This window comes from Aquarana catesbeiana, linkage group LG02 (assembly GCF_042186555.1).
Source record: "Aquarana catesbeiana isolate 2022-GZ linkage group LG02, ASM4218655v1, whole genome shotgun sequence".
In the NCBI taxonomy this organism is placed as follows: Eukaryota; Metazoa; Chordata; class Amphibia; order Anura; family Ranidae; genus Aquarana; species Aquarana catesbeiana.
The window spans coordinates 77,795,348-77,808,390 of NC_133325.1; the positions used below are offsets into that span (position 1 = coordinate 77,795,348).

Sequence of the window (13,043 nt, forward strand, 5' to 3'; positions counted from 1 at the left end):
GCCATTGCAACCCAGCCTCATACTCCAGGGGGCACATGTAGCTTCCCTCTAAACCTGTATATGAGGGCAGCATATAGAGGAACTGATGCCCTCCATGTTCTTCTTGCAGCCACTGAATGCCTACAAGTGGTAAAGGAGGAAAAGCGGGCATTCAGTGGCTGCAAAAAGAACATGAAGGGCATCAGTTCCTCTATATGCCGCTCCTCCTATACTGTTTACTTCTGCTGCCCACAGGTCCATCAACGCTCTCCTGGCCCCTCTGTGATCTTCCTCAGCAACTTCTCTGCTCTCCCACTCCACCCCCCCTTCTCCAACCCCCTGCTGTCCTCTGGTCCCACCTGTGCTCTTTTTCAGTCCCCCACCCCTGCTGTTCTCTGGTCCCCCTATGCTGTTCTCCGGTCCCCCCTGTGCTGTTCTCCGGTCCCCCCCCCCCCCCGTGCTGTTCTCCGGTCCCCCCCCTGTGCTGTTCTCTGGTCCCCTCCCCCTGTGCTGTTCTCCGCCCCCCCGTGCTGTTCTCTGATCTGAGGTCTGTTGTTAAGCTTATATTATTATATGTATATAGATGGACTGATTAGGGGGACAGGGACAGTGATCAGGAAAAAGGTAAAAAGCCCCCCAGCACATTTCCGACCTCCACCTCTCTACAACACAAGTGGAAGGGGAGGGGGTCAGTACTGTGGGGGTCTGTACTTAGTGGAGAGGGGGGTCCGTACTGAGGGAGGGGGTCTATACTTAGTGGAGAGGGGGGTCCGTACTGAGGGAGGGAGGTCTATACTTAATGTAGTAATAGAAATACATATCAAGCACAATGTTGGGATGATACGTGCTAAAACCAGCCAATCACCCGCCGCCGAAATCCGGAGACTACATTCAATACAACCCCCCCGGTCCTTGACAAAATTGTCCCTGAATGGCAGTTTGGAAATGTGGTCACCCTAGTGTGTATCAGGGTGAGTCTTCTACGAATATACAAACCCTTATATTTCGCCTATTGAGAAAGGCATCTAGAAGTCTTTTGAAATTGTCAACAATCCTAGCCAATGCCACTGCCTACTTCTGTCTACTGTGGTGCCAACCACTTATTGTTTCTGCACCCTACAAACCGGTCCACTCTCTTGTGCAACGGAATATATGCATTATATATGAGTGGGAGGGATAGTGCCCCATCATTGGTGTCAGTGGGAGGGATAGTGCCCCATCATTGGCATCAGTGAGAGGAATAACGTTCCGTTATTGGTTTCAGTGAAAGTAATAGTGTCCCGTTATTGGTGTCAGTGTGAGGAATAGTGTCTCACCATTGGCATCAGTGGACGGAATAGTGCCCCATCATTGATGTTAGTGGGAGGAATAGTGCCCCATCATAGATGTCAGTGGGAGGAATAGTGACACATCATTGATGTCAGTTGGCAGAATGGTGTCCCATCACTGGTACCATTAGGAGGAATTATGTCCCGTTATTGGTTTCAGTGAAAGTAATAGTCTCCCATTGTTGGTGTCAGTGGAAGACATAGTGCCTTTTTGTTGGTATCAGTGGGAGGAATAGTGCCACATCATTGATGTCAGTGGGTAGAATAGTGTCTCATCACTGGGAGGAATAATGTCCCATTACTGGTTTCAGTGAAAGTATAATGCCGCGTACACACGGTCAGACTTTTTGTCTACAAAAGTCCGACGGACGCCGACGGACTAAAGCTGGCTGACAATCCGATCGTGTGTGGGCTTCCCTGGACTTTCAGCTGACTTTTCCAGCCGCAAATCTGACGGACTTTAGATTTGAAACATGCTTCAAATCTTTACGTCGTAACTACGCCGGACCCAGAAATCCGCTCGTCTGTGTGCTAGTCCGACGGACAAAAACCCACGCTAGGGCAGCTATTGGCTACTGGCTATCAACTTCCTTATTTTAGTCCGGTGTACGTCATCACGTACGAATCCGTCTGACTTTTGTGTGATCGTAGGTAGGCAAGTCCGTTCGTTAGAAAGTCTGCCGCAAGTCCGCCAAAAGTCCGTTGAAAGTCTGTCGGACAGGCTGTCGGACTTTTGTAGCCGAAAAGTCCGACTGTGTGTACGCGGCATTAGTGTCCCATTATGGGTGTCAGTGGAAGATATAGGGTTTGATTTACTAAAGGCAAATAGACTGTGGACTTTGCAAGTGCAGTTGCCCCAGAGCTTAGTAAATGAGATGAAGCTTCACTTTGCAAAGAATACCCAATCACATGGAAGAAAAATAAAAAAATAGTTTTGCTGCACATGATTGGATCATGGAAGCCAGCAGAGCTTTCCCTAATTTAATAAGCTCTGGTGCAACTGCACTTGCAAGATGTGCAGTCTGTTTGCCTCTAGTAAATCAACCCCTTAGTGCCTTATTGTTGGTGTTAGTGGGAGGAATATTGCCCCAACCTTTACCGACTTTACATATACATTGGGGCAGGTTTCACATTTTTTAGGTGCATTTTATACACTCACCTTATCTTGTGCTTAAACATGCTTTAATAATTCTAACATTTTACATTCTGCCAAAGTATCAGAACATTTTACCTACAATTCTCTGCATGATTATTACTAGAAATTTATGCAAGACAGTTTTAATATTAAGCAGCCCTTTAAACAAGGTGTTTACATGTAGACAATAACTGGGGCACAGGGCATTGGCAGTAAAAAATCTTTACCTATTACCCAGGAAATAATGAGCAGCTCCATCCAGGAGAAGCATGACGTTTTCATTCTAAAAAGCTGCCTTGCATTATCTGTGATGCTCTCATTTGGAAGGATCTTGGTGCCTTCGAACCTGTCGGCGGCATTCATCACTAGTAGACCAAGGAATATGGTAAATGAGGCTGCATGGGCTACAAACTTCATGAACGGTCCCCGCATTATTTTGCCAAGCTGTAAAAGACAGGAAAGCACGTTAGGAACAGAACACGATGCTCCACTAAATTTAAAAAAAAAATGTAGCAGGAAGTTATAGAATACTTGTCAGGTTTTTATTGCCATAAGAATAGTTCAAAGCCTCAGACTCCATAATAAGAGTTCAAAGACTTTTTTTACAATTTGTTCCAGACCAAATCTGCATACATTTCTAAATCTACAAATATGTCTTAGGTATTGCCCCTTTATCAAGATTTGAAGTTGTAAATAATGGACTCTGGGTGCTTAGGTAAAATCAAACAATAATATGCTATGCGGCATGCTACTCAGTGGATGTTTTTTTTGTTAGCAGTGTTGTCAGCCCTGCACTTGTAGGCTGGTGCAGACTATTTTCTCCACTGCAGGTGGCACTCTTCCCCAGCAGCAATGCAGGTGGAGGAGGAGTCCCCATGGATCCCCATGACTAAGCTCCGGGGGGGCAGAGTGAAACTCGCTGGGGCGTAGCCTGGTTGGAGTCCAGGCTGAGGTTGCCACTCCAACCATCTCTGTAGGACAACATAGATGTGCGACTTCCAGGGGTTTCCCCTCTTTCATTTAGTTCCTCTATGGTTTCCTTGGTCACAGGGACTCAGCTATCCAATTGGATGCTGGCACCCCATGGAGGTAATTTTGGGTCAGGCAAAGATTATTTAAGACCCCGAGTTTAGCATGCATTTTGTGGGTGGCTAGAGTAGGAACAGGTCACACACCTTTCAGGGACAGTGCCTAGCATCAGGGAAAGGTTCCGGAGGAGTAGGGAAAGTGCAGGGACACGCCATCTTTCCTAGAAGCCTCCCCGTTTGGGTGCAGACCAGCCAGACCACATTCTGCTCCTCAAAATAGATGCTGTTGGCACCTCTGTTCCACCACTCTACTGCCGTTTTGCTGTTACAACTTGTGAGTGTTCCCGGTCAGGTTGCCTACCCACCAGGTCTGTTTTGAATTGCTGGACTTCTGTTACAATGAATCCTTGTTATTGTACTTGTGTTTTCTGCCGGCCTCATCATGTTGCACCTTCCAACACACAAATTATCCCCTGCTGGTTTACAGAACAGAACTACTTCTTCTCGATTAATCTCCGCAAACACGGGGGGGGGGGGTGTTCTGTAGTCCAGCCGGGAAAATCAGGCAAGGTTGAGAACACTGCATATGATCTGATTGTAGCTAAGGCGTCAGTGCCAGCTAATTTTAGAAAGTTACAAGCACACTTCACATATCTATTTCTGGCATTAATAATGGTTAACAGAAGTTAATGGCCTTCATTCTTTTAGCCACACATCAAGTCTGGAGACAGCTCTCTCTGAGCTTTACGGAGGTAAAAAACACAAAAAGCTCATTTCTATACTAAATGATATTTATTAGAAATATTTGAAAATACATTCACCGGTGTTAGAGTATAACCACAACCTGAATCCTGACCATTCGTTACCCTTGCTTTGAAGCAGGAATAACCTTATAATGTGGAAGCATTCCACAAGATCTTCCTTTTTTCTCCTACTCTCTCCCCTTTTTTTTTTCTTCTTTCCTCTACTGCACTTCAATTTCCACTATTTCCGTCTCCCAAGCTGGCACAACTTCACCCTTTCTTCAACCCATTTTTTCCCTTCCCCTACCTCCTCACCCCCATTAACACCGGCCAGGATGTTATCAACGCTTGCTGAAACATCCCGAACCTTGCTTAGATATCTCCAGAGACAGTCATTGGCGTGCTATGCTAGTCGCCTCCATACTGATAGATACACTGCCATACTCCCCTTCCCTTCTTCCTACCCATTATTAGAAATATTTTTCTCTTGTGATTAATCAGCCGGCATCTGTCTACACTATGTTCTGTTAAGCTTACATAACTGTTTTCATTACTTAGAAATTGTTTATGTTGCATACTCAATCTTTAACATAACGCACAATGTAAAATGAATGTGCCTTTTACTTTGTCTTTACAAATACTCTTGCAAAACCAATAAAATGCTGAAGTAAGTTGCAAGCACACAGTATTTCTGGAAAGATGAACATACACTATAGTACCAAAAGTATTGGGACGCCTGCCTTTACACGCACATGACTTCAACTCTTCTGGGAAGGCTGTCCACAAGGTTTAGGAGTGTGTCTATGGGAATGTTTGACCATTCTTCCAAAAGCACATTTGTGACCCAACTGTGAATGCGACATACTACAGGAGATGACCAGAGACTGCGAATGCAACATTCTACAGGAGATGACCAGACTGCGAATGCGACATACTACAGGAGATGACCAGAGACTGCAAATGCGACTACAGGAGATGACCAGACTGCGAATGTGACATACTACAGGAGATGACCAGACTGCAAATGCGACATACTACAGGAGATGACCAGACTGCGAATGTGACATACTACAGGAGATGACCAGACTGCGAATGTGACATACTACAGGAGATGACCAGACTGCAAATGTGACATACTACAGGAGATGACCAGAGACTGCGAATGTGACATACTACAGGAGATGACCAGAGACTGCGAATGGGACATACTACAGGAGATGACCAGACTGCAAATGGGTTGTACTACAGGAGATGACCAGAGACTGCGAATGCGACATACTACAGGAGATGACCAGACTGCGAATGGGACATACTACAGGAGATGACCAGACTACAAATGTGACATACTACAGGAGATGACCAGACTGCGAATGCGACATACTACAGGAGATGACCAAGTAGCCAGTTTTCAAATTTAAATCATCAGCAATGCACAGCTATACAGGGGGGTAAACAACATTGTCAGGGAGGGTTTAGTAACAGTGAGTCTATAGGCAGAAAGACCTACCTGGCCAGCCGGGCTCACCCCTCGCTCTCAGAGGTCTGGAGGTGGAACTTTCTGAGGTAGGGGTGGGGCTTTCACGGTAGGGGGTGGGAATATTCGTGGTCCAGGAGAGGCAATCTCGGCGCTCCGAGCACATACAGAGTACATGGGGCGGAGCAGGGCAGGGTCAGAATGTCAGTGATGCTCCCTGCCCTGCCCCTCCCGGGTGACAGAGCCTCTCTCAGCCTAAGCTGAGCCCAACAGCCGGCTATCTGATAGAACCCTGGCACCGCGATCCAGCAGGCTGGCCGCGGCGCCGGTGGCTGTATTAGTCACCGGTGGGATTTTTTTTTCATGTGGAGGGTGGCTTTTTTCCGCCCCTTCCCCCATGGCGCCCATGGCACTTGCCATGGCTGCCATACCTTAGATACACCCTGCACTTACATACTTTCACAGTGTCTGCCTTGAACACACAGATTTCTTTTTTTTCTCTAATATAACCTGAATGCACACAAGTAAATGCACAGTGTGATTTTTGCCATTTAAAAGCATTACATGTATGTCCCCGCCATCAGAATACACTGGTCAGCGTTGCATGATGCTGATTTTACAGTCTACCTGACAGGGCCCCCCCCCGGCCAAAAGTGACTGAGGACCTAGATTTATCAGTCCCTTTCTCTACAGCCTCAGCTGCACAATGAATAGGAAGTGCCTTGAGGCTTACTGCTCATTCACAAGCTGAAGAATAGTAAACACAGTTTACTATGCTTCAGTGATGAATACACACAGGAGTGATTGGTACCAATTGCTCACTGTGTTCATTCAGGAAAGAAAGGAGCCAGTAAATAACACCCCCCCCCCCGTGTGCCCGCAGCAGTTGTCAGCAGGAGGGGAGGCAGCCGGCAGCGCTGTGAGGGAAAAGGGGCAAACGAGGTGGAAGGGGCGCATGTGCTAGAACTAATCCCCGTGCAGTGCAGCCAGAAGGAGGGAGAGGAGGAGAAGCTGGCAGCGCTGCAGTGGGACACAGAAGAGGATCAGTGTCTGCAATAAGACAGTAGAGACAGCCTTCCTGCTCAGCAGGTGCCTGGGTCCCTCCTCTTTGAACTGATGGGGCCTGGGCCCAGTACAGGAGGGCTGGCTGAACTGCCTTATTAGCAGCCCTATAAAGGAAAAAAAACTGCGCTCAGTCAAAATACTATTACAGTGAAACAAATATTAAAAGATGAACTAAAATGATAAAAAATGTCCAGTATGCAGCAGCTTATTGTGAGACATGCACAAAAAAGAATATGGAAGAGAGAAGCTGCGCTGCTTGAAGGTATTTATCAAACAATTGCTTGTAGATAACAGGTATTTAATGATAGTTCAATTCCAATTGGAAACAAACACCAAAGTGAACTTGATCAAACAAAACGTGCCACCACCTTAAGAAAAACCTGCTTACCAGCTGGCAAGCAAAACCGGGCGGATGGCTTAAACCCAGCTGGGGCCTTTGCTTGTGCAGAAGATCATCTGGTAAGCTGTAATTTGAATGGCTGCATGATTATTCCAAATGCTCCTGGCACCGTACGACTCGGATTTAGAGGCCCAGTACCCCAGCTTGAGCAGAAGTTTGCGTGATCAATTTGTCCATTTCAATACTACCAATGTGTTAGAGCTACTTTGTCATCTGACTCGTTAGTGTTACAAGGTCTCAGGTGTGAATATGGAGCAGGTGTGTTAAATTTAGTGTTATCGCTCTCATACTGGTCACTGGAAGTTCAACATGGCACCTCATGGCAAAGAACTCGCAGAGGATCTGAAAAAAGAATTGTTGCTCTACATAAACATGGCCTAGGCTATAAGAAGATTGCCAAGACCCTAAAACTGAGCTGCAGCACGGTGGCCAAGACCATACAGCGGTTTAACAGGACAGGTTCCACTCAGAACAGTGGGTTGAGCGCATGTGCTCAGCATCCTATTCAGAGGTTGTCTTTGGGAAATAGACGTATGAGTGCTGCCAGCATTGCTGCAGAGGTTGAAGGGTTTGGGGGTCAGCCTGTCAGTGCTCAGACCATACGCCGCACACTGCATCAAATTGGTCTGCATGGCTGTCGTCCCAGAAGGAAGCCTCTTCTAAAGATGATGCACAAAAAAGCCCGCAGTTTGCTGAAGACAAGCAGACTAAGGACATGTATTACTGGTCTGTGGTCTGATGAGACCAAGATAAACTTATTTGGTTCAGATGGTGTCATACTTGTGTGGCTGCAACCAGGTGAGGAGTACAAAGACAAGTGTGTCTTGCCTACAGCCAAGCATGGTGGTGGAAGTGTCATGGTCTGGGGCTGCATGAGTGCTGCCAGCACTGGGGAGCTACAGTTCATTGAGGGAACCATGAATTCCAACATGTACTGTGACATACTGAAGCAGAACATGATCCCCTCCCTGCAGAGACTGGGCTGCAGGGCAGTATTCCAACATGATAACGACCCCAAACACACCTCCAAGAAGACCACTGCCTTGCTAAAGAAGCTGAGGGTAAAGGTGATGGACTGGCCAAGCACGTCCCCAGAGCTAAACCCTATTGAGCATCTGTGGGGCATCCTCAAATAGAAGGTGGAGGAGCGCAGGTCTCTAACATCCACCAGCTCCATGATGTCATCATGGAGGAGTGGAAGAGGACTCCAGTGGCAACCTGTGAAGCTCTGGTGAACTCCATGCCCAAGAGGGTTAAGGCAGTGCTGGAAAATAATGGTGGCCGCACAAAATATTGACACTTTGGGCCCAATTTGGCCATTTTCACTTAGGGGTGTACTCACTTTTGTTGCCAGTGGTTTAGACATTATTGGGTGTGTGTTGAGTTATTTTGAGGGGACAACACATTTACAAGCTGTACACTACTTTCTTCAGTGTTGTCACATGAAAAGATATAATAAAATATTTACAAAAATGTGAGGGGTGTACTCACTTTTGTGAGAAACTGTATTTACTCGGCATAACATAATCTTTCATATTTTACAAAAAATTGGGGTGTACCTTGTGTTTTTATTTTAATTCATTAATGTGTATTCTTTCCCAAAAAATTGCATTTGAAAAATCGCTTCGCAAATACCGTGTGACATAAAAAATGTGCCATTTTATTCCCTAGGGTGTTTGCTAAAAATATATATATAATGTTCGGGGGTTCTAAGTGCCAGAAAATGCCTGGTCTTCAAATGGTAATAAATCCAAAAACAAAATACTGAATACTATATTGTAGCTTACCAACTCTTAGATATGGCTGCATTCGTTTTCTTTTTTATCTTTTTTCCTTTATTTGTACCTGCTAATTCAACCAGTAAGTCTATTATTTTTCAACTTCCTTTAGCAGACCAAGCTGTCTAGCAAAAGTGGCAGTTAGAGAGGTGAGGCTTTGGTCAGCATAATAGTGCAGATACTAGTGGTGTGCAGACCTTTGATACAAATTAGTTTGCTCATTTCTACTAATAACCTGACATGATATAGGGCTGATACAAAGTGGCTGTAGTCTGGCTTCCCCTTAGCAAGCTAATTACCATGGCAACCTTCAGGATGTTAGCCGGGGTAGTTAGATCCTGAGAGCTATTGAAACATCACAGATCTATTTACATGCAAATTAAAAAAGTAAAGATACATATTTTCACCTGCAGTAATCACGCTGCCACCTGCCTCCTATTAAGCCTGCATGTTAAATACCATCAGAATTATAATATTCACGCAGATGGAATTTTACTTAAAGGTAACCTGCCATGAAAGGAAAATACAAATTTTATGTCTGTCTTTGGCTTTGATGGGGACAAGGGCCTCTTCCCCCTAACCCTGGGCTATGGTTGTGGGGGTCTGCAGGCAGGGGGCTTATCGGAATCTGGAAGCCCCCTTCAGTTCAAGAGTTTTTGACAATTCCTTTATTAAAAAATAAAAAAACAATGTCCCCCGATGTAGATCCATCATCAATCACACCGCCACCGGTGGACACGAAAAAAAAACAAAAAACCTTGACTCGCCACAAACACTTCCGCAGTCTGCCTGCCCCCGCCGTGTGACATTTCTTAAATAGCTTTGGGGCGAGACCAGCTGGCGACGTCACCTGGTGGTACCACCCCCCACTGTGACGTCATTGACCGGTGCATGCTGGGCTGCCGACGTCACAGGGGGGCAGTGCCACCAGGTGACGTCTCAAGCTGGCCCCGCCCCATAGCTATTTAAGAAATGTCACACGGCGAGGCAGGCAGACCGTGGGAGAATTCGTGTATGGCGGTGGCGGCAGTGTCAAGATTGACGATGGATCTACATGCGGGGACATTGTTTTTTTATTTTTTAATAAAGGAATTGTCAAAAACTCTTGTACTGTCTTTATTCACTTTTACACTTTTTTGGTGAATGGGTAGGGATACTATGTACCCTATACTTACTCACATGGGGGGCGGGGGCCCCCATGTTAAAGGGGGCTTCCAGGTTCTTGTAAGTCGACCCCCACAACCACAGCCCAGGGTTGTGGGGAAGAGGCCCTTGTCCCATTCAACATGGGGATAAGGTGCTTTTGCCCCAAAGCATTGGCTGGGGTGCCGACATCGCTGGATTCCAGGACAGGTAAGTGTCCTAATATTAAAAGTCAGCAGCTACAGTATGTGTAGCTGCTGACTATTACAATTTGGAGGGATGGGCTGAACACCTCTTTAATCACTCTATACGCTTGCATTGGTTCAATGGAGTGCAATTTAGTTCCTTTTAGCTCATCTCACCATGGTAGCTTCTTTGAGTTATTTTCAACAATAGTTGCAGGAAGGACTCTTGGAGGGGAATATTCAACAAGAAACTTTAGCACACCCTTAAAGTATTTGTAAACCCTTACCTTGTAAAACAACATATTTCATTTAAAACAAAAAAGAAAGGCAAAACATTTTTGTGTATATGTAAAAAAAAAATTCTAAATACCTATTTGTTTTTTTGTTTTTTTTAAGTGATCACATAATCTTAGTTCTCAGCTACATAAGGAGCTTAGAGAGCTGGGGGTAGAGAAACAGTAGAATACTGATCTTCTCAGTGAATAGCTGTACACAAGGCTGACCATTGGAGGACAGGCAGGCTGTGCTCCCAGCAGAGCAGAAAACTGACCACTCTGGGATGGATGTGCTTCTATGCCTAGTGTGGTCAGTTTAAATTAGGAAGGCAGGGGGACTGGCAGTATCACCAGGTATTTCATGCAAAGGAAGCAATGCAAAGAGAACAGGATACTTTTTCATACAAGTACATGGTACAACAGACACATATCAGGAATATGAAATGTTGGGGTAACATATTCTTAAATCTTTATCGCAATATTACGATCTGCAGATAATGCAGTAGTTGCCTTACCTTGCTGCATGGGGCAAACCAGTAAACTATGGCAAGAAAAGGGAGCCCAACCGCCACAGCCAGAACAACCAGAAATTTTACAGCGGTGGTCTGCTGTCGCAGGCCTGAAATATTTTCGTACCAGATTGATAGAAGTTGCTGCTGACAGTTCGGATGAGCTACAAACTTAAAAGGCGACACAAGTGAATGTATATTCTGCAGTTTATAAACAGACATCAAACTGTGTTAATTAGATTTTGCATGTGCTACACTGAGCCTGGGGCAAGTGACATTGAAAGGTGGAGTGTAATGGTGTCATCACACTGCGCCCACTCCACTTCTGTCATTGTATATCAGAGCACAAGGACACTACATTCACACATCAAAACTTACCATTACAACTCACTTAAGGCCACACACATGTTCTAATTTTAAGAATTCTCACATGCATAAACAGGGTGATCCCATAAAAATACATGCATTTTTTTCAGAATTATATACAGTGGGGAAAAAATTATTTGATTCTCTGCAGGTTTTGTAAGTTTGCCCATTTACAACGAAATTAAGGGTTTGTGTATTTCAAATTCTAGAGACAGAACATCAACCAAAAATCCAGAAAAACATGATATAAATGTTATAAATTGAGTTGCAATTCAGTGAGTAAAATAAGTATTTGATCCCCTACCAACCAACAATAATTCTGGCTTCCACAGACTGGATACAGTAGGTGCTCATGTGGTACACAGATTAGTCCTGTCAATTTAAGAGGGTGCTCCTAATGACAACTCATCATGTGTACAAAAGACACCTGTCCACAGAATCTCTTTCTTCCATTCAAACCTCACCATCATGGGCAAGACCAAAGAGCTGCCAGAGGACATCAAGGACACGATTGTAGACCTGCACAAGGCTGGAATGGGCTACAAGACCATCAGCAAGAAGTCTAGTGAGAAGGAGACAACTGTTGGAGCAATTATTTGCAAATGGAAGAAATACAAAATAACCATCAATCGCCCCCTGATCTGGAGCTCCATGCAAGCTTTTGCCTCATGGGGTAAGGATAATCATGAGAAAAGTGAGGGATCAGCCTAGAACTACACAGGAGGAGCTTATCAATGATTTCAAGGCAGTTGGGACCACAGTCACCAAACAAACCATTGGTGACACAAAACGCCACCATGGATTGAAATCCTGAAGTTTGCCAGCGAACATCTAAATGATTCAGAGAAGGGACAAAGTGCTGTGGTCAGATGACACCAAAATTGAGCTCTTTGGCATTAACTCGACTCGCCGTGTTTTGAGGAAGAAAAATGCTGACCAAGACCTTAGGAACACCATCCCTACAGTCTAACACGGAGGTCAAAACATTATGGGGCTGTTTCTCTGCTAAAGGTACAGGCCAAACCTTAATCGTATAGAACATTTATGAAGGGAGCTGAAACTTCGAGTTGCCAAGCGACAGCCAAGAAACCTTAAAGCGGACCTTCAGTCATTTTTTCAACTTTCCATCTATTAAGTCTTCTGCCCTTGTTGTTTTAACTTTCCAGAGTAAAACATTTTTTTTTCTGCTAGTAAATACCTTATACGGCCCACTTCCTGTTTCTTGTCTGGTCATTATAGCCTAGGCTTATGACATCATGCACAGCTCTCTCTCGCTCTTGTGAGAGTCTGCCAGGAAGGGAGGGGAGATGAGTCATAAGAGGGCCAATGAAAGCTGCAGGGCTGGAGGTGTGCTTCTGTGTGTGTCTGTGTAAAACCAGGAAGTGAACAGGCAGCAGCTTCAGCTGCCCACAGTTAAAATGAATGCAGCCATAGTTAGTGGAGGGAGAAGTACAGAATCACAGTATATATAAAGTAATATGCAAAGTGGTTGGAGGGAAGCTTCAGAATGGCAAAGATGTTTTTATTACAAATTATGTGAGCAGACTCCAGTTCCTCTTTAAGGATTTAGAGTAAATCTGTAAATCCCTCCTGAGTTGTGTGCAAACCTGGTAACCAACTACAAGAAACAGCTTA

The 13,043-nt window shown here is 45.1% G+C and overlaps 1 protein-coding gene across 2 annotated transcripts in view; it reads right to left on the reverse strand.

Moving 5' to 3' along the window:
- The window catches only part of TRPC6 (transient receptor potential cation channel subfamily C member 6), a 348,949-nt gene that overhangs the window by 88,572 nt on the left and 247,334 nt on the right, over positions 1-13,043 (reverse strand). For both annotated transcript variants that reach the window (XM_073613057.1, XM_073613056.1), the window contains exons 4-5: positions 11,049-11,213; positions 2,670-2,886 (exon numbers count right to left, since the gene is read on the reverse strand). In XM_073613057.1, the coding sequence (XP_073469158.1) occupies positions 2,670-2,886; positions 11,049-11,213 (382 nt within the window). The remainder of the gene's footprint in view (positions 1-2,669; positions 2,887-11,048; positions 11,214-13,043) is intronic.